The sequence below is a fragment of the Chlamydotis macqueenii genome, chromosome Z, assembly GCF_036417535.1.
Source record: "Chlamydotis macqueenii isolate bChlMac1 chromosome Z, bChlMac1.mat, whole genome shotgun sequence".
Taxonomy (NCBI): Eukaryota; Metazoa; Chordata; class Aves; order Otidiformes; family Otididae; genus Chlamydotis; species Chlamydotis macqueenii.
Genome location: NC_141593.1, coordinates 43,385,771 through 43,408,480, shown reverse-complemented (window position 1 = coordinate 43,408,480; position 22,710 = coordinate 43,385,771). Strand labels below are relative to the sequence as shown.

The 22,710-nt window shown below is 37.9% G+C and overlaps 1 protein-coding gene across 1 annotated transcript in view; it reads left to right on the top strand.

Annotated features, from left to right (window-relative positions):
* The first annotated feature begins 3,744 nt into the window (after positions 1 to 3,744).
* The window catches only part of FANCC (FA complementation group C), a 68,864-nt gene continuing 49,898 nt past the window's right edge, over positions 3,745 to 22,710 (top strand). The window contains exons 1-3 of the mRNA XM_086770583.1: positions 3,745 to 3,912; positions 5,525 to 5,609; positions 11,236 to 11,330. Of these exons, the coding sequence (XP_086626709.1) occupies positions 3,748 to 3,912; positions 5,525 to 5,609; positions 11,236 to 11,330 (345 nt within the window). The 5' untranslated portion in view covers positions 3,745 to 3,747. The remainder of the gene's footprint in view (positions 3,913 to 5,524; positions 5,610 to 11,235; positions 11,331 to 22,710) is intronic.

The window sequence follows — 22,710 nt, the reverse complement described above, 5'->3', positions numbered from 1 at the left end:
ACAATGCAGCAATGCTTAGAAATGTCAGTTTAATATACTCATCTGTAGATCTCAGGATAAGTTTTAGAAGAACATTAATTGACATTAGGATTGCCAACGTGACTCCCATTTACAAGAAAGGTTGTAAGGAGGATCCGGGGAACTACAGGCCTGTTAGCCTGACCTTGGTTACAGGGAAGGTTATGGAACAGATAGTCTTGAGGGAGATCATGCGGCATGTGCGGGATGGCCGGGGGATCAGGCCTAGCCAGCATGGGTTCATGAAGGGCAGGTCCTGTTTGACCAACCTGATCTCCTTTTATGATCAAGTGACCCACCTGCTGGATGAGGGAAAGGCTGTTGATGTGGTCTACCTAGACTTCAGCAAAGCCTTTGACACTGTCTCCCACGGTATTCTCCTGCAGAAGCTGGCAGCCCATGGCTTGGATGGGTACACTCTTGGCTGGGTAAGGAGCTGGCTGGAGGGCCGGGCTCAGAGAGTGGTGGTGAATGGAGTTAAATCCAGCTGGCTACCGGTCACAAGTGGTGTTCCCCAGGGGTCGGTGCTGGGGCCTGTCCTCTTCAATATCTTTATTGATGATCTGGATGAGGGCATTGAGTGCACCCTCAGTAAGTTCGCAGATGACACCAAATTGGCTGGGAGTGTGGATCTGCCTGGGGGTAGCGAGGCCCTACAGAGGGATCTGGACAGGCTGGAGAGCTGGGCTGAAGCCAATGGGATGAGGTTCAACAAGACGAAATGCCGAGTCCTGCACTTCGGCCACAACAACCCCAGGCAGCGCTATAGGCTTGGGGCGGAGTGGCTGGAGGACTGTGTGGAGGAAACGGACCTGGGGGTACTGATTGATGCTCGGCTGAGCATGAGCCGACAGCGTGCCCGGGTGGCCAAGAAGGCCAACGGCATCCTGGCTTGCATCAAAAACAGTGTTACTAGCAGGAACAGGGAGGTAATTGTCCCCCTGTACTCGGCACTGGTGAGGCCGTACCTCAAGTACTGTGTTCAGTTTTGGGCCCCTCACTGCAAGAAAGACATTGAGGCCCTGGAACGCGTTCAGAGGAGGGCTACGAAGCTGGTGAGGGGTCTGGAGCACAGGCCTTATGAGGAGCGGCTGAGGGAGCTAGGATTGTTCAGTCTGGAGAAGAGGAGGCTCAGGGGAGACCTTATAGCTCTCTAGAACTTCCTGAAGGGAGGTTGTAGTGAGCTAGGGGTCGGCCTTTTCTCTCCAGATTCAGGCTGGACATTAGGAAATATTACTTCTCGGAAAGGGTGGTCAGGCACTGGAATGCACTGCCCAGGGAGGTGGTGGAGTCACCGACCATGGGAGTGTTCAAGAAACGTTTGGATGTTGTGTTGAGGGATATGATTTAGCTGAGAAGTATTGGTGATGGTTAGACTGGATGATCTTTTAGGTCTTTTCCAATCTTGATAATAATTCTGTGAATTCTGTGAATTCTGTGACTGTATCCCAAAACAGGTAATAGCAATATTTTTAGCACTTATAGAATTTTTGTGATGATAATTTTCAAAAAATCTACATTCAGTTCCTAATAGTTGCTGTAAGTGCTGTTTCGTCAGAAAATGATGTGAAAGGAGCAAGTTCAGGATTGAGCCTTCTGAAGACAGGCTCTGAACTCTAGATTGTATAGTTGGGGTTTTTTTTTTTCTAAGTCCTTTGCTTATGCTTTTATACAACAAGACAACTGTGGAAAACATGCTACTTTTCAGGTGAGGATTTTGAATAGCATTGAACAGAGAACTATTTTGTTTTCTTGGTGAAGAAAAGACAGGTTTATTTATGTGACTAGTGTAAGTCTGTTGATGGGACAATACTTTGCTCGTGTCCAAGGTACTCAGGAGAGGTATCTTAAGGGAATTAACTGTCAGAAACTGTAAAAAATACACACTTGCAGTTAGCAGCATATAGAACAGATATACTTTTAAGATTTCCTTTCTCTTATGTGGACCTTCTCCTTTTTGATTTTTTTTTAATTGTAGTTAAAAAAGGATATACATCTTGGTCTTTGACAGTTTTTTTTTCTGTATGGCAATGTCTCTGAACCAGCCAAGGGTTTGCTAAGGAGTCTCTCTGGACCAGCAATCCATTTTATTTAGCTGTAACTACAGAGGGAGATAAAACACCTTTCTTATTGTGGAGTTGGGATTTCAGACATCCCTGTGACGGCTGTGCCATTCTGCATACTGGAATAGTAGTTACAAGTACCTGGTATAGGAGATAAGCCTGCCTGATTTGCTTACCTCAGGTCCACTTTTGATGTGTAGTCAAGTTGTGTGACTGCCCCCAGAATGCTGCAGTGGCTGTAGGCTGTAGGCTTTATTTTTCCCACTCCTTCCCTTTTTTTCCCTTTTTCTTAAAGGATTAATCTTACCTGGCAACATCAGAAAGGCTCATTAATTTACTCAAATGTGTAAATTCAATTCCTGGCTTTAATTTGTTCTTAAATTCTTTATTATGTCCCTGTGGTGGTAAGCGTGTTTGATGGCTACTTGCTGCTGGGTGTTAGACCTGTGTCATTTCAGAGAGCTATGGTGATGAAGTCTTGAAGCTTGTTTTTGATACTCATAGAAGATCAGTAAGTTTTTTCTTTGTTTTTTTGTATGAAGCAAACTTGATTTGCAGGACTGCTGCTGAGATTGAGTTTTATTTTTTTGGTCTGTACCTCCATGCCTTTAGCTTACAAAGGTAATATTCACCGATTTCTGTTGCTTCTATGAGTGTCTGAATTTGTCTGCAAGTGGGCAACAGTTAATTTCTGAAAACTGCCACCACATTTGTATTAATTGACAGTTGTCTTAACAGTCGTGACAGAAAGAACAATGATTGAATGGCTGCAAGAGCTCGTTTGCTCTTTCAGCCTATGAGGTGTTTCTTTCAGAGAGACTTAAAGGTTGGTGTCGTGCCTGCTGTGCTATTCTCTGTCCTTCTGCCAAGGAAAAAAATAATAGCAAAGCAGAAAAAAATGTGGAGGTTGCTGTCTTTTACTGGGGCAATTTGGTTAGATTTTAATGTTCTGGCTTGGCGATAATACTCATCTCTCAAAGACCCAGTTTTTACAACAAAGTATGCCACTGAGTATAGATTATATATAGTACAGCATTTATTCAGAACTGAGTTATATGTAGAGTTGCATGTGGTCATATTCCCCCCCCCCCTTTGTATAATAATAAAAACAGAGCTGGAATACTAAATTTATTAATTTCCTTTAACGAGAGTATTCTTTGTGCACTTAAAACTAATTGTCAATTACAAATGTAGAACTTATGACACGTGAAGGCTCCCTAACCCCTTTTATTTTGATAGAGCCTTATTGTAATGCTTTCATTTATCTTGAAATGGGCATTTTCAGTTTTTCATCATGCAAAGCATTCTAAATAAATACATGTTTACATTCTTTTAATATTCTTTGAGTGGAATATTGGTGACAATAAATTCAGATAGTAGAAGCCTGAGACACAGCTGGGTGGCACATTTTAAGGTAATTTACTGATTACTGTGCCCGCTTTGCTACTTGGTCGTAATGGGGTTATTATTTTACCCTCTTACTACTGCAGAGAAAATTGGCACCCTTACGAGACATAAATACAAAGACACCCCCCCCACCCTGCTTCATGTGTGAATGCAAAAAGAGTTAGCAGAAATCCTTCTTCCCATTTTCATTCTTGCTTTGAAGCCAGTGTTTAGTGCTGCCTGATGGGGAGTTACAATCTTTTTTTTTCAGGATTGCGGAATGGCCCAGGACACTGCAGTGCCCAAACTGAACTTTGAATATTGGTTGGAAAAAGCTATTGAATGGGGTCAAGCCACCACGCTGGAATCCCAAAAGGATGTGTGCCTTCACTTGCCCCAGCTCCAGGAGTTTCTACATCAGATTTATGAAACTTTACAGCACATGGTAAGTGACTTTAAAAGGAAGAGAGAACTGTTTTGAAGGCACCCTTGGAAACAATCTGCACCATGTTTTGACAAAACCAGAAGGTAACAGTAGCAGAGAGATTTGTGTTATTGACCTAATGCATTGCTGGATCAGGGAGGCAAATTTGGGAAACAGTCACAGGTAATGCAAACAGGAATGTGCTTCCTGTTTCCCTGATTTATTGTGCAAGGAGCTTTTTCTTCTTGATTGGTTGTTGTCACGTGAGATTTCCCAGCCAATGCTCTAGCCTTTTTGAAAAAAAAAAACCTCTTTAAAATAAACAAGAATTTGATTCTGGTTGTCAGGTCATAAATTGGATTATTTAAAGGCCCTAACATGCGAAACTGTAACTGATCCTTTAAATCTTAGAGAGTCTGTTGACACATTAACCCCAGTGTGGTGGCGCACATAGTGAATTCTAGCAGCATGGTCAGATTATTGGCATGTGCTGCTGGCTGCTCTGTTTAGTAATTTAATTATTGTCTGCACTCACTAGAGTGCTTTTTTAAAAAGTAAATTTAGTTGTTTATATGTTTACTTGTGTATGTGTTTTTCTGAGCATGGCTTGCTCAGTATATATATTAAGTATAATTAGCTTTAGAAACATTGCAATTACAGCATGAGGCTGACTTCTTATGGAAGTACTTACTTTTAAATATTATTCTTATCTGAAGACTGCAGAGTTGGTTTGTTTTTTTTTTTAAATGAATTTAACTTTTAAATAAAAAAACTTCGGGGAGTGGTGTTTCTTCCAGTATTTAAATATGTCTTTTTCTTAAGAGGGAGAACAAAAATTCCATTTTTAGTGTTCCTGCTTTACGTAATCTGAGGCTTGGCCTGAAATGGACCTTGTGAATATGGCCCCAGAAAGTCTAGGGCTAGCCCCAAATGTGAGACAAATGTAAGGAATTTATTGCAGCAGCAGGAGATGGTTATCGTTCCTGCTACTTGCATGTTATCTCAGCACAGCACCATTTACAGATGCCTTCATTTATTAGATAGTAAAGCTACACAAATGGAAAAATAAGACTGATTACACAAGATTGTGTATAAATTACATTGTCTACTACTTTTATAGTGAAGCTGCTTTCTATTTGGTTAAAAGTTAAATTGCAGTTTGTTACTGGCTAGTCATTACTAAGTTAATTTAAAGAAAGTAAGCAAAAGTAACAGAAAGATACTCAGTTTTATGCCATAACAGGTATTAATTTCTTCAGAAATTTTGTGACACAGTATATTAAAACAATGAGGATCAACAAAAATACAGCTTAATTCTGCTTTTATTATAATGAAGTTTTGGTTACTAATACTGTTTTCTGCTTACTGGATGTGAGGCAAATGAACAAATTTTCTACCATAATTAAGTATTAGATGAAGAAATTACTCACTTAGGCTTTAACTTATTTAAATTATGACATTATAGCCAATTTCAGAAAGTTCTGCTTTATTACATACGTGCAAGTGTTTTGGTTCCAGAGCAAAAGTATTGGGATTGTTGGGATACAACAATCTGATCATGAACAGTTCTCCTAACCTACTTTTCATCTGCAATACATTCATTATCTTTTTGTTTGTTTTTGTGTTTTAACAGGATTCAATTGTAGCAATCCAGCAATTCCCTTTAATTGGCCAGCTTCTAGGAAGGCTTTGTTGGAATCCTTTTGTTATAGGATATGGTAAGAACATGTAATGATACTTCTGCAGCAGTTCCATAAACTTTATTCTATAGGAATTGGGAGAATACAGCTTTCTATATACTTTGATTTTTTTCCATTAAAAAACAGCATTCTTTTTTACTTAAGTAAAATTTTAAGATGAAAAGGTTAGCCAAGTGGCTAAATATATGACATTGAAAAATATGGCATTCAGAAATCTTAGATTTACTTTTGAAGCTAATTAATTTAATGGATTAGTTACAGAATCTTGACTTGGGAGCAGTAGGTTTTAAACCCAGTGAGTGTTTAAGTGCGTCATGAGTTCTGTTTTTCTTATTTTTTTGTGGTATTAATTACATTTTTGTTAGGTTCTCAAAATATACAAAATCTAGTGTTTCAGATTACTTTCAACAGAAGTTTCTTTCAGTAATACATCAGAATATTCTATTATATATGTTCCTTGGTTTGGTCAAGTTTGGTTGGTTTTATTGAGTTTGTTCCGAATGTGTGTTTTCCCCATCTTGCAAACCTGTGAAAATGCACATAGAGTCAAAAGCAAAATGGTGAAGTGGTGACAAAGGAAAAAAGCATATGAAAAACCAAAAGCCTCTAATTGATAGTGTATATGTGTATAGGTGAGAATAAAGAAAAGAAATTGGGGGTGGGAAAACTGCTGGGAGGGAGAAGACACTGCTCGTGCTACCTCACCAGCAGTTCTAGTACATTTTTCAGGAACTGAGATGTTGCTATCTTGATAAATAGCTCTGGATCTACTTTTAAGCAGAAAACTAATTCTTATCTTCTCTATGAACCCCTTGTGCCAGTCTTTTGCTACTACTACAACTACAGAAAAAAAAAAAACATTTTTTCTCTTCTGTTTTATGCTTCCTTTTGAGGAAATACAGGAAAGGACTATTTTTGTGCTCACCTGGAAGGGCTGATTAAGTCAAGCACAGCATTAGGCTAAAGTGATCGTATTTCTTCTGGTTTGGCTTTATCTTCCTCTAGTCAGCTCCAAGCACAGCCAGGATTAACTTCTTTGCAGAACACATGGTAGATGTTTCTTATGTCACCACATCCCCTGTGAAGGGAAAATTTGGGAAGAAGCATAGATTTAAATATAGATCACTTCCACAGAGCAGCAAATGTATGCTTTTGTGGCACCTTCTGAGAAAAGCCTTTTCATATCTTTTAGACTTATTTTTAGAATGGAGAAGTTCCCTTTTTAGTCACAGTTCCAGTTTTTGAGAATGTTGATAACTATTTATGTTTACAACAGACGTGCTTTTCTTCTAAGTTTTTGTTTGTAATATACAGTTCTTTGGACCATCAGTTTTTCCGAGCTGACAGTATATTGTGATATAGAAAGTCGCTTCATCTATATTTTTCATCAAAATGGAAAGCCATCTGTTTCTGCTTTTGACTCCTTTACATAACAATCTCAGCAATATATTGTTGGTTTCCTCTTCTTCCTTCTTCTTGGGATCCCTCAGCATTTTCTAGAGCAAGAAAAGCACTTTTTCTGCAAGTTGATCATTATGTCTGGAGATTGCAAGAGAGTGGAGTTTTGCTACAGGGTCTTTTTTTGTCTCATAGTTGCAAGCAGGCTAATTCAGAGAATTTCACTTGCCCAGAATGGAATTCTTCACTTTAATGCTCAAAGATAAGTCAAGGAGATTTTCTGACATCAATAGACCTGAAGATGTCTACTTATACATTCCCACCACTTCCTCTTTATAGAACCACCTGAGTGGTCTTTGGACCCCTGGCATTTTAGATTCAGCAGATTTTAGTTTTGTTTGGCACTAGTTCTGAAGATATCCTTTAAGATAGTGCTGGCTGTAGCAGATGCTGACTCCCAAGTGGGTTTCATGTAATTTCTCTCTCTTTGGATAAATAGCTCATTCAGGCATGTGTCTGAGATCAGGCCACCCTCACAGTAGAAAGAACTAATTTTGTTCAATTCAGTCTTTCATACTAATAAATGGAGGAGGAAAAACATTATACTTCTGCATTATGTCCAAACCACAATACCTATCACCTTAGATGGATGTCTGTTGGTGCTAGAAGCTGACATGGCTGACCACTCAGTGCAGGAAGTGTGGTCTCCAAGGGAAAATAATCTCCTCATAAACACTCCTGAGCAGGAGGTGACCAAGTTAGCCTTATTTAGAACGCTAATGTGAAGAAAGCACGACTGAAAAAAATCTCATGGCTGTACTTGTGGTCCTAACCACAAGGGATACATGAGGAATTCAGTCTTGGTAAGGAATTCCAATGTTTTTTCTGTGGGCTGGGGGATTATCTTCTCAGTAGGACCCTCCTGGTTTGAGTTTTGAGCCCAAGCGTCCTGAATCCCGAACTAATACTATAAATGCTGGGGAATTTTTTGGTGGGTCTCTGTGTGAGTATATGTGTGTGAGTGTGCATGATTATGCCTGCATTTGTTTCCACAGAAAGTTCAGTTTTAGGTAATCAACATTTTCTGATATATTTCATTAAAATTTTGCAGTAAGCTCTAAAAATAATATTTCTGACTGAAGGATTAGGGCTTTCTTATTAGTTCCTTGCGTCTGGCCCTGTGCATGACAGGGTATTTATAAACTTACTGTATCGTAGGATGATTTAGACCATACTGTGTTATGAGAAAAACATTGCCTTTTTTTGTTTGTTTGTTTGTTTTTATTTTTGATGTGAAACTGGCAGGGAAGAAGTGCAATCTGATTAATCATAAAGGTTTGTTGTTTGTTTTTTGTTGTTGTTGTTTGTATTTTTTTACAGAACAACTTCCAAGCTGTCTAAAATTTCCTACAGAAAATTTTCATTCCTTTAGTTGGAGTTACAACATTAACCTACTTAAGAAGTCCAGTAGATACTTGGTGACCCTTTTGGGGATATAATTTCCACTTTTGAGTTACTAATTTTGTTCCTTTGGATGTATTAATTGCATATATATGTGGATAGTGAGCATTCTTTCATGCCACAATAAGATCAAATGCCTTTGTTCATATCCTAATAATAGTTTTCAGTACATACCATGATGGTATGTTTTCCATGGGAATCACAGTTGCTAGAAAAAATGGGAGGAAAAAACCCACCAGTAAGGTTTCTGTGGCTCTTTGTGTTTGGTCTTTTGATGTGATTATCTTTTGCAGCTGCCATAATTATTTTTATATCTGTTCCCCCTTATTTTTAATCATCCCATCTTTCATCCTCAGTTACAAAGCAGTTGTGAAAAGAGAACTGTGGCCTTCAGAGTGTCACTGGGTACTTCAGCAAGAGGACTGTGTGGTCTCTTTTCCTACTTTACACAGATCTAAGGGAGACTACTTCAGTTTTGGCTGGAGCCAAAAAGTAATTTTGACTAGGAAAATTTTGAAGCTGTACAAGTCCCTTACTTTTTGGAAAGTGTTGGTGCAGTTATGATGCCAATTAAGTCAATTTCGCTTAGGGTAGTTTGAATCTTAGGGTGGTATCTAGCTAAATCTATTTAAACACATTATGCTGGCAAAGTGTCCCTGTATATAATTTGTCTAAGCTTTGTTTTCATCATTTTAGCTTTCATCATGCTGATTTACATTTCTGACAGGCAACAATATATGCAATTTACTTTATAGTATGCAGCAAGACATCATGTGTAGCAAAATTTCTTCTCATCCAGAGGTCTAATTAAGCAGTTACATGCAGTTTTTTTTTTCACCTCTTTCCTTTATTTTTTTAGGTCAAAAGAAAACTGTAACTTAAAAAAAAATATTTAATGGCATACCATAGATATATAGTATAAATAGGATGAGTCAAAAATAGGAACACTTGAATTACATGTACTTTGTCTGAGATATGCACTTTGGGCTTGATTTCCACCCTTCCCCTCTCCCCACTGTCTCTCTTTTTGTATAGTTTGACTTTTTAAAAAATATAATTCGTATAAATTAAAATTATCTTGAAAGCCTGACTTTGTAAACAGACAATATGTTCGTACTAGTAATTAATAATGTTTAAAATATTAATTTTTCAGGAAGCAAATGGCTATAATTTAGTAATTTAAACAAATTAAACAGTATTTGTTTGTTTTTGCCCCCGTTTAAATTAATATCAGAGGTGAAAAGTTTTTTGAAGGAGACAGAGTTACCTTGTAGTGCTAATGTCTGAATGTTAGTTGGATGTTAGTTACAATCAAAGTATAAGAATACCTTGAATTTCTGCTGACCAGTATGTAAGATGTCTCTTTTAACTCCAGTCTTAAACAACCTAGGAAATTAATAGCCTTGTAAAAATCCATCTTAAAAAAAAATCCCCAAACACACAGTGGCAGAATATCCCAAATTGTAGTCAGTTAAATGTGTATGTTTTAGAAAACATTTCTGTGCAGAGATTTAGTCAGTGGGAGGCCACTAATGGCCTACAGGCCTGTTGGACATTTATTGAGGCATACTGGTTTAAATCAATATTAACTTCTCTGATCACCTGGTGAAAATACCTCCCTTACTTAATGGAGGTTTTATTTTTTTCTTCAGGCTTTGCCAGCAAAGCTCTTCTAAATAATACTGTTTATTACATCCTGAATAGCAAATACACAGAAAACAAAAGAAATCACTTGTTGAGCTTGGTAAACAAATTGTCTCCTAATATTATTTCTAAGACTCATGTGGATTTACTCATTTGTATAATTTTTAACAAGAATAATATTGCTTAGTAAGTGAATATTATATTAGAGCTACAATACTACATCCAGTTTTCATAATTTTTATTACAATTATGCAGTTTTATTCTGGGATGAAATTCAGTGTAGATACTTTTGGTGTCTGCCAAAGAACATTAAAAAAAATGTATTGAAAACAAAGTTGTAGGAAATACTAATGAGTTAAATGGCTCTTCAACTGCTTACTCCCAATAATCACCTCCTCTATAATAATAACTGTGCATCTGAGCAGTGACAGTATTGCTCAGTATAGTAAGACGTTAGAGAAGGCAATTAATTTCCAACCAGTGGGTTAGAATTAAGGAAAACCTGATCTGATCCTGAACAGAAAATCACAATAGGATTTTTTTGCATCAGCATTTAGCTATTCTGCTGTCTGCAGAAATGTCATTTTCCTGAAACATGGAGAATCTCTTTCTTAGAGAAAGCTTGATGTTTTGCATTCTTGTTGTGAATGAGTTCATACTTCACAAACGTAAGTTTTCCAGAAGTAAGCATTCTTTAGTTATGCAAGCTTTAGACACAATGAAATAACTATTTAACTACTATATTTTACTGACTACTATTTTACTATATTGTTTATCATTAATGATATTATTTAGATATTGAACTGAAAGTTCCTTGGTGATAGCTTCAAGTATTATTTATGTAAATGAATCACTAGGTCATGCATGTTTCTTAAGACCATCTAAACATTTTCTAGATTTTGAACTCTTTGATATCTTTTAAACTGCTATTGAAGGAAATGATTACACAAGAACTACATATGAATAACATTAAATGTGTGGTGTGAATCTGGTAGAGTAGGACCATTATGAGTTGAGACTGATATTTAGGACTTTAGTTTTGTGGATGGATAGGGATTGTTGTGTGTAATTCTGTCTGTGTTTTGATTTTTCTTTTTTTTTTTTCTTAAGTGTATCCTTATTTGCTTTTTTTTCCCTGCAGATGAAAGCCAGAAGACTCTGATGTGGTGCTTATGTTGTCTATACAGCAGTGAACCACAGAACCCTGTGGAATTGAAGGCCAACAGCTGGATACGGGTAAGTGAAAGGACTGCTTTGAATTAAATTGATTATTTAAATGTGCTACATCTATATCCTAAAGACACTGTCACTTAAGAAACTGCTCCAAACACAACTTGCATACATACTGTATTGAAGTATATATCACTCTAATTAGATAGTCAGTGCTAGTCTGTCATTTTAAATATTAAAAAGATGTGGCATTTTAAAGTGGGTAGTTTTGATGGCTTTTAATCTAGTAGATTCACCAAGTCTGGTAACTATAAGTAGTGAGCAGTGACGACAAATCAGAAGGGAAGCAAGCCATTGTATTAAAAAAAAAGAGCCTTTCAATTAGGATAAAATAAGTAACCTGGAAAAATGCCATAGTTTGTTTTGAAAACAGCTTATATTTGCTCTTTAATTTTATTCTTTTTTGCTTTTGTTTAATCTCCCGCCTATGAAGAATTTAATTGTATCCAAACTTTCTTCAAAGGCAGTCAGAGAAGGGAGGGGTAGTGCTTGTGTGTGAATTTATATTTAGTGACTTGAGGAACAACGAATCCTTAACTTTAATCCCAAATGTAGGGTTTTGCGCGGCACATCTGTTCATATCTTGTGTTTCCACATTGAACCAGCAAAGCACATCAGCATGTAAATAACTTGCAGCACATTGACACTTAATGCTTTACATTACTGAATAGCAATTTGAGGGTGTGGTGTTGTTGATTTTAGGTCCTTGTGTTCTCTGTGGGTTCATATCAAAATATGGTTAAAAATATTAATGGAATCATTAACGTTTTTTTTTTAAATATCATGTAGTCCTTACAACGAGTAAGAATGTAGCATCCTGATCATTATTTATGTACATGTCTGCTAAAGCTGAAGATACTTCTAGGCTTCTGTAAGCAGTTAATTTCTTACTTGCTTGTTGACTTTGTACATGTCTAGATATGCATGTAATATTAGAATGTACAAATTATTATAAAATAGGTAATGATACTGCAAATGTTTATATTGGTAAATAACTGTATTTAACTGAGTAGTGTTGTTGATTTAGGTGCAGTAATCTCACCAGTAAGTTCTCACAAACTTTAAGATGCCCTTGGGTGCATTGTATGTACCTATTTGGTGGGTTGTACGACATGCCATAGAATTCTCAACAACTTAATACTAACTAAAATCACACTTATTTTCTTCCTGTCTTTAATGTTTTTCAAGAGGGTTTTCCTGAGGTTAATATACTTGGAATTCACAGTGTGGCAATGCTTGAATATCAAAGCAAAGTGATGCAAAAAATAATTCTACCTTTTCTAATGTAGTCTTACTGATTGGATATATTCTTCATAATGATATAGAAGACGCACAGTAGCATGCACTTAGTTATCAGAGCAAAATTTGTCATTTCATTTGTTATTAGCAGCAGCATATGCTTTAATGATGTTAAGTGAGGAGGGAGAGTTGTACTCAGACAATCTTCTACAGATAGCTGCCATTTTTAGGATGGAAGAAAACAGGTGCTTTAATCTAGATCAAGTGCCTTGTCTGACTGATGTAACTGAACTGACGGTGTTGCTGATATAAGAAAAAGTATCAAGTAAACAAGAGCAAACAGTTGGGGATGGATGAAGGTGGGACTGCAGCTTTTGGCAGCCCTGCCACCTGAACCTGTTGTAGATTGGGACTAACGTGAGCATTTGATTCAAGCCTCACTGTAGTCTGCAGGATTTTTTCCACCACTCTTTGTGTTTGAATCAATGTTAATAGTCATTGTGACTTGATCAGTCAAGAGTTAACCTAAAAGTGATAGAGAAGAGAGCATGGAGGAGTTCAAAGCACAAACCTGTCTTCCTAGCTATTTTTATTATTCAGCACTTCCCTACCTAGTTGCTTAAAGTGGGTGTAGCATATTATGATCTGAAATGTAATATGTTTGTCTTTTGATTGGAGGGAAATAAACGGCTCTTGGAAAACTTCTAGTTAAAAAAAAAAAGGATAGGAAAGCGAGATTGTAAAATGCATAGTGTGAGGATACTGAAGTTGAAATTAAAAAAGAAGAGTATTATTAAATTCTTTTCTGTACTTGTTAGAATTTCTTCTTGGTTTCTTACGGTCCAGTGTGCATCATCACAAAGCTCTTTGAAGAAAGTGGTTTTATCTCCTTCTGCTAATCAGTATGGTAATTCTGGTCACCAGCGATTGTGATATAATAAGGACTGTGATGCTTGTTTGTACAGAAGAACTCAAGTGAAGTATTTTGTTACTCTTGAAGAGTTTCTTTTGCTGTGTGTGCTTATTTGTATTTTCAGAAAAAAAATAAACATAGAGACCCACTTACTGCATGCTTAACATTGTTTTCTCCTGAACTGCTTTATTTTCGGTATTATATGTGTCTCAAAAGATTGTCACAGAAAAGGGTGAAGACACGTATAGTATGAGAGCCATAATTTGAGGTTTGCATCAGCTGTTGTCATGTTGACTGAATGACCAACCTCTGCAGTGGTTTGATCTGACCTCAGTCTTGTTTGTATTATGGCAGGAGCTCTTTACAGCAGGGTATTCACTCTCTAGTGGAGAAGATGCCAAATAGACTGTGATACACTATGGAAAAAATGGCCAAAAGTCTAAAATATATAGTTGGAACAAATGATTTGGGGTGGAAAGTAAGGTAGTTTTGTGGCTACATGATGTAAAGGGAATTGAAATCCCGAAATTAATTCTACATTAAGCTCTGAAATTTGAATGCTACTTGAAAGGTTTTTAGTATTATGGAAAACTTGCCTGTACTTGGAATTAAATGACAGATTATCTAAGATATTTAAGCTCTCCCTAGGGACTATTGGTGGAAAGCCATCCCTGACCACACCAGATGGGGCTCTGTGTTGGGTCCATACACACTGACACAGGAGCCGTGAAAAAGTGGTTTGCATATAGGAACTGCTGTTCAGCTTCTGCAGAAGTGACCTCACAGGAGCTTGTCCTTTGGCCCTGCAACTGAGACTTAATTTTATCTCCTCAGCTTAATACTTCAGCATACACCGAGGGGGAATACACAGTTTTTTGAAAGGTAAAGTAGTTCACCGTGTAAGCCAGCATGCTTCAAATAAATTGGGACCTTTGGGTGTATTTTTAGTTGACAATAGAACAAAAAAAATATAAAAAAGCAAAACAAGCCATCCAACCAGCCAACCAAAAAACTCCTACTCAAACAATTAAAAAATGAGGATGAGTGTGTAATGGAGATAGACAGCTTTACCTGCTTACTGTTAACCTGCCAACTATTAACAACAACAACAAAACCTTTTTAAGATTGCTTTCTAGTTTTACGGGTTTTAAATGTGGCTTACATGAAAATTTTCCTCCCAAAATGTGAAGTTATATCTAATTGGAAAATGATATTATTCAGTCAAGTTAGTGGTGAATATTATTCTTTCCTTCGTTTCTATAGCTATGTACATTGACTATGGAATTACACCTTGATTTTCTGTCATGGCTAGAGTGAGTTCCTAGAGTAAGTTGTGGCCTTTCTTTGTGGTCTATCTTTGTTTAACATCATTGATAGGAAGACTGATCTCATGTCTTTTGTTTTCAGGTACTGAATTGCATTTTCAAAGTAGCAAAAATGTATTTGATCCTTGCTTACTTTTTAACTTTACTGCCATTGTCAGAAAAGCTGTGTTGTTTTTAAAGACAAGAGTAGCTACCCACTTGAACCACATTATGAGTAAGTTTCAGAAATCAAGATTGTGCATGTCTGTAAGTTTTCTGAAAGAATAAAACATGCAAAGAAATGAGTTGGAATTTACTTAAAATGTGCAATGTAAACTGTAGTGTTTAGTTTTTAGGATCGGATTAAAATGGTAGATTTTTTTTTTAAATGATTCTGAATTTTAGTGCCAGAATCTAGGTTCCATTGGTCTTTGTCGTAGTTCAGCCCCAATCAGGACCAGACTACGCAGTTTCTCTCTCACTCCCCCCACCCTCCGAGAGAACAGGGGGAGAAAATATAAGAAAAATGGCTCGAGGTTTGAGATAAGGACAGGGAGAAATTCTTAAAGTTACTGTCACGGGTAAAACAGACTCGACTTGGGGAAAACTATTAATTTATTATTACAAACAGCAGGATAATGAGACAGAAAACAAGATAACCTCCATCCACCCCTCCCTCTTCCCAAGCTTAACATTATCTCTACCAACTTCCCCCACCCCGAGCAGCACAGGGGGGAAGAGGGAATGGGGGTTGCAGTCAGTTCATCACATGTTGTTTCACGCTGCTGCTTCATGGTCGGGGGAAGAACTCCTCACATTCCTCCCCTGCTCCATCGTGGGGTCCCTCCCACGGGCCACAGTCCTTCCTGAAACTGCTCCGGCGTGGGTCATCTCTTCCACGGGTGCAGTCCCTCTAGAACAGCTGTCCCAGCGGGCCCTCCATGGGCCACAGCTGCCTTCAGGCATCCACCTCCCCCGGTACGGGGTCCTTCACGGGCTCCAAGTGGATCTCTGCTCCTCCGTGGACCTCCATGGGCTGCAGGGGGACAACCCGCTCCACCATGGTCGTCACCACAGGCTGCAGGGGAATCTTGGCCAGGAGCCGTGTTACTCCTCCCCCTCCTTCTGAACTGACCTTGGCATCTGCAGCCGTTCCTCACAACAGGCTGGTAGATGTCTCTCAGGATCTTTTTTTACATCTTATTCACTTCTCATCTCCTTTCCACTTCTTGCAGCCGGGCTGGACTGAGTTGGGCCCAGTCGGCTGCCTGGCGAGAGGCCAGAGGGTGAGGCCTGCAAGGCCCATGAGGCCTGCGCCTCCCCCTCTGCGCCTCTGCCCCCGCTCAGCTTCTTCACATCTTCTCTTCTCTCTTTTTTTTTTCTGTTTTCCCCTTCTTAAATACGTTATCGCAGAGGCATTATCACGGGACATTCTGCTACCAATTGGCTCGGCCTTGGCCAGCCGTGGGTCCGCCCTAGGCCCGGCCGAGTCCACTAAACAAAGGGGAGCAACTTCTAGCAGTTTCCTACAGAAGCTGCCACCTTAGGCCCCCCCTCACTAACAAAACCAGAACAGTCTTCTGTACAGCAAGATGCACTGTAGGAAGCCAAGATACATCCTGCCACGGATTTCTCACTGATGAAATCAATCATGACCTGATGAACTAGTCTCTAAGAAAGAAAGTGATTTAGTTTCTCAAACTGGCCTTCTCTGAGCAGAGATTTTTGGAGCTGTGCAGTAAGTGTGGTTACAACGTGGGCTTCTGTCTGGTGGGGCTAGAACAGATTCCTTTCACTGTGAGTTACTCTTGCAATCACTTTGCAGCAACTGGAGCTACTCTACTGAGGTAGATTTCCATTTTATTAACATGATCACACCTTCTCCTCTGCTCTCAGTTTATGAACTGTGTTTATGATTTGTTTATGGCTTGGGAACTTGTTTCAAATACTGCTATTGTTATATTGTTTTGGAAGGCCATACATACTTGTCAGGGTGTTACAGCCCATCCCTTTTCAAATTGGGCAAAAGAGGAAGAGTTAATATCTCTATTTTTAATATTTTAAATTCTTTTTAAAAAAAATAAGATACATTTTTTCCAATGCTTTACTTTCACTCAAAGAATACAAAGGAACAAGACAATGTATACATAATAGCTTAAACATAGTGGGGGAAGGCCTGTCAGCCTTGGCATGTGTTTTTAGAGGTGGTGTTTAGTCTTAACCAAATTTTCCTTTCTGGAAATGTGTAGTTCTTTCGTGTATCTGTCCTGTGCAAGGCCACTTTATATTAATGGCTGCAAAAGTAAAAGGTGTTCTTTGTATGAGTAATTTTTTATGGCACCAGAATTACAAAATTGTTTTTGTTCTATTTAAAAAAAATACCTAACAAAACTTGCGTGGTTTTTGTTTCATAAGATTTCATACATATTTTCTCTTACCAGTGTTACTCTGTCTAATTTTTGAGCTGAGTATGGTATGATGGCAAGTTGATGTAAAAATTTTTGATTTAGAAAGTTTTCATTTTGTTGCATCAGTGAGTTTCTAGTTCCTCAACAGAACTGTGTAAAAATAATGTTCCTATGAAAATAATAAAACCGATTAAAAAAACCCCTAATATCTTGAACTCTGACTCATCTCTTAATCATTTGTGAATGTTGCTGAGACATTTGTGGTAAGATCAAGGTTTTGAATTGTGGTCTGCAGTCCTTGCCTCCTCTTCTTTGAGTTTAACATCTCAATTTTCTGCTGAGCTAAGCAATGTTGGTGGAAAGATGGTGAACACAACTTCTTCCCAAATGTATGCAGTGGAAAGCAGAGACTATGTTATTGTTTCCTTTGGATACTGTCAGCACTCAATGAACAAAGTTCACCACTTGAAAGTACCTCTTTGAGAGTGCGAATATAGTCTGCTCAGGTAAAGGACTTCCATTTTGCCAAATTTAGTGTTTGCAGTAAAACTGTGACATTGGCTTGCTGGAGTTTCTCTGCTCTTCAGGAAACAGGAGGTATACTAGAACTTCAATATCACCTTGTTATTTTTTGAATAGCAAACATGGAAACATGTTTGAAAACCATTAGTTTAATCAGGTACATGTTTAGTAGAACCCTTGCTTTTGCAGAGGTTTTGGTTGTTTTGTTTCTTTTTTTAAAAATTTGAGTTATAAATCTGACAATGTAATGTCAAGGCGTTCTGTGTGGGATGTTTCCCTTTAGTATTGTTACACTTGCCTCCTGGACACATTAAATCATATGAATGGAAGTCTTGTTTCCCAGAAGAATGGAAGGCATATACCTGTCCTCCACACACCAAGCTTTTCATATACCTTGAAGTTCTGTTTGTTTAGACTAAATTTGATCTACTGTATTAAATTGTATTAAAGTGTTTTGCAGTGAATTGCTACTCCTCAAATAGGCCAGATCAAGAAATTTACTGCCAATTAAGCACAGGATGTTTGAGATGTTTAGTGACATTCTCCAGATGACCTGTTCTTTTTTATGATGATCTTGACTTTTTAATTAAACTACAGTTTTCCCAGAGAAATTGTGGATGCCCCATCCCTGGAAACATTCAAGGCCAGATTGGACAGGGCTCTGAGCAACCTGGACCAGTTGGAGATGTCCCTGCTCCTTGCTAGGAGGTTGGACTAGATGACCTTTAAAGGTGCCTTCCAACCCAAATAATTCTGTGATTCTATAATGTTAATTGAGTTGGTTCAGTTAATGAAGCACTGACCTTTGATGCCTACTTTTGAATCTGTGCCAGATTTTCAGCAAAATGGGTTTTTAAGACCTTTGCTTTCTGTGTAGCACTATATCTAAGACTGTGATGAATTAACATTGAAAGGATCATCTCATGGTGATAGTTCAAAATTGAAATATTTGTGATTTACTTCTTGGGGCAGATGCACCTACATTGAAATGCTTAGTTACCTCTCACTATAAACTTGCAATTGTGTGTGGTTTTCCTCTTGCTTTTTAGATATTAGATATTTAGATATTAAGTGCTTCTTTGCTTGGATCATCCAGCTGTCTGATCAGGTGTTACCGTATTCGTCATTCTTAAGAGTTTAACTAATTGACATATATTTTGGTTAGGCAACAATGTTCAGGAATAGAAGAAAACCAACACTGTTATAAAATCAAGGAGTTCAGCAAAATGAAATTTCTTAAAATTTTAGAGTTTAAGTGGATTTGCTGTTTTTTTTTTTTTATCAGGGGAGAGTTGCTCATTGATTTACTATGACTTTGCAAGATTATTTAGTTACTTCTGAGGAAGTCTTATACAAATGGAACTAGAAGTATTACAAGAAAGAAGTTAGAAAGTAGACAGTGATGGAATTATGGGAAAGTTGTGGAGAGTAGCTGAGAAAAAACCTGGAAAGATGTCACCTTAAGAAAAGGTGCTCTGCAAGGAGCAGGGACATCTCCAACCAGGTCAGGTTGCTCAGAGCCCCGACCAACCTGGCCTTGAATGTTTCCAGGGACGGGGTATCAACCACCTCTCTGGGCAACCTGTTCCAGTGTTTCACGACTCGTCGTGTAAAGAATTTATTCCATGTATCTAGTTTGAATCTGCCCTCTTTTAGTTTAAAACCATTGCCCTCATCTTGTTGCTACAGGCCCTACTAAAGAGTTTCTCCCCATCTTTCTTATAAGCCCCTTTTAAGTATTGAAATGCTGCAATAAGATCTGAAGACATTAGAATAAGAAAATTATATTTTTTTCCTGTGTCTGTTATATGGGAAGAGCTTATTTTGCTGTTATGGTTTGGTCCTAGTCACCATACAGTTCCTCGCTCTTTCTCCCCTTCCTCAGCAGGATAGGGGAGAGAACTGGGAAGAAAGGAAAACTCGTGGGTTAAGATTAAGACAGTTTACAATGGCAAAGGAAAATTACATTAATAACAAAATACAGGGATACTAAAATATGCAAAATGAACAATGCATAATTTATCACCAGCTGACGTCCCAATGACTGTTACAGTCCATCCCAAGCAGCTATCACGGAAATGAAACTGAACAGCAAGAAAAGGAGCGAGAGGCAGGGGCAGGAGGAGAGAGCAAGTGATGTGCCCCCCCAGCCAACCTCTGCTTACATACTGAGCTTGACATTTATGGCATGGAATAGTCTCTTTGGCCAGTTTGTGTCAGCTGTACTGGCCATACCCCTTCCAGCTTCCTGCACCCGCACATTAGCGAAACCTGGAAAGCCAGACCTTGGTCTGTTTAGCAATAGCTCATAGCATCTGTGTGTGTGTATCAACATTTTTCAGATACCAGATCCCGTACTAAATCCAGAACACGGCAGCTACTGAGAGGAAAACTAGCTTCATCCCAGCTGAAACCAGGACAAGGGCTTGTATGTATTTGTTAAATTGCCGTATCTTGAGAGTATGAGGAAGAGTTTGGAACTGGACACAGTTGTTTGCAGTACATAGTAATGGCAACTTTGTTGCTTATTATGGTTGCTATTTACTAACTTAAAAACAATAGTTCATATTCTTACATACCAGTAGATGGCATTCTTCATATTACATACAGGTATGCATGTGTTTGTTTCGTATTAGTATGTACACAGCTTCCTATTTCACAGCATTCTAATACATTTTCTTGTAATGGAAGATGAACATTTTATTTTAATAGTAGACTCTAGATTAGAAGCCAGCTTCACTGCTGCCCAGATTGTGTGGCATTATTTTGAGTCTTAGCTGGTGATGCTTGCACTAGTGAGGGTTCTGTGTTAAGATTCCTGAAGTTTTTGGCAACAATTGAGGGTACTCACTAATATGACAATTAATTTCATTATCTTCTTTTCTGTGTGCACAGTGCGTGCAGTTGAACTGATTTTTGTCTTCTCTTGCACATAATTATTCCATAGATGTGAAAGAATTCTACCTGTGTTTTTACTTGTTACAATACTGACTAATTCTTCATATTTATGGGTTTTTTTAGTACTTAGGGGCTTTGAGGATCTGTTGTATTAAACATTGTACACAGTTTAGAAAACATTCTTGGTTCTGAAGTGTTTATAAAGAAAGACTCATAATGCAAATAGATTTAGAAAAAAAGAATAAAAAAGAAACAACTTCCTTTCCTCCAGCTGCCTCCTTCCCTCACTGTTATAAAATTAAATATAGTATTCTGAACAGCACAGATTTCTTGTATTTACTGTCCTTTGTTTTTCCATAGGCAAACTTTATTACGTGGTTCATTTATGTATGGTCATGCACTGTATTTTTAAAGACAAGTCACCTGTTCCAAAATTGGTTTTAGTGTGTCTATCATCATATTACTTGGTTTGCTGCTCCCATGTTTTAATTTATTCTGTCACCTTTTTCACTGCTGCTGGTTTCAGATGTTTATTTGCGGTAGGCATGAGACTCTTCCCACAGTGTCGGGTACTACGAAGCATTCACTCTCTTGTTTCTGGTACCTTGCTGAGAGCAAGCCTTTTGCATTGCAGTAGCACTGCAACTCCAGCAAGCCAGGTGACCTGCGAAAACCTATACCACTAAGCACCAGTAGATGGCACTCTCTGTATTACGTGATTGTACGTCACACAGAAACAAACAGGCACTCTCACAAACTTTTTAAAGAGGAGGGTAATTTAGATGTCGTTAGGGATTAAAGTAATGGTAATAACGTTGCGCCCTTTCCCAGGCTCCATCTGGATGTGCTTTGCCAGAAAGGCAGTATTATGCGGTAGTTTACCTTTAATTTGTCAAACTTGTTATGAGGATGATAAATAAAGATAAGTGCTTCCTGTAAGGAAGGATCAAGTTGAACTTGACTTCTGCAACCAAATTAATGAGTATAAAATAATGCTGTTACAGAGGAAGCATGAACAGGCCATTCACTGGAGTTGGTAATGAGAAATAAGAACTCTGAATTAGCTGTTGTGCATTATACTTTCATGTAAGCTGTTCTATGTTACAGAAGTTTTCCATTCTTAGCAGAAACTAAGAGCAATTATTAAATAAATATGCCTCATAAAAAATGGAAACAACAAAAAACAGCCTACCAAATATTGTGCTGCTAATGTTTGCTCGTTCCAGAGGCTTTTGTGAACATGCAAGAGGTTTGGATAATTACAGGCTAGTGATCCCTTTATGATATTGTTCTGTTTATGTTTGTAGATTTTTAGATAATTCTTATGATTCATGATTGGTCAGAGCATTGAAGCACTTGGAACTTGATGTAATTTTTGAGATTTTATTGTTATGCAATGCAATTATTCATGTTCTCATAATTCATGAAAATTTTAATCCAATTTTAAATCCCATGTAGGTTCATATCCTGTGGACCGTATGGGAAATGCAAATTTTGATGGCATTTGTAAGTTGACAAGCCATCAAAGTTGCATCCAAGGAACCTGAATGTTGTATTTGACTTGTGATTCAAGGAATAAGGAGGAAGCATATTAGCTTTCTCAATAGGAAAAGCTGATTTAAAAATGTTTCCCAGATATAAGGGGAAAATATAAAAGGTACTGCTTCTCAATTCTATGTTTAAAATTCTGTTTACATAGTTTTATTTTTTATGTGTGAAGCTAAATATACAGGGGATTTTTGTTCTAAACTTGATCTATCCATTTAATAACAAAGTCGACTGAAGAACAGCAGACATACCCAAGTGAATGTAATTGTCACAACAGTTAAACTGAGATTTTCCCATTGTTTCTTTACGCAATAAAGGATCACAAGCATTTGTGCCACCCTAGCTTCTGGGTAGTTCACAGTCCACCATGTTGTACAAGGATGTTTAAATATGTAATAATGGCAGTGACTATAAAATTGTGTTTTGCTCATCTAATCCACCTCTCTTGATACACAGTGCATATGCACACTCTTAGACTAGACCTCGGGAGCAGAATGAAACAGATATCTGAAGGGCATTTTATTCTAGAGTGGTTTTTCAGTTATGTATACTAG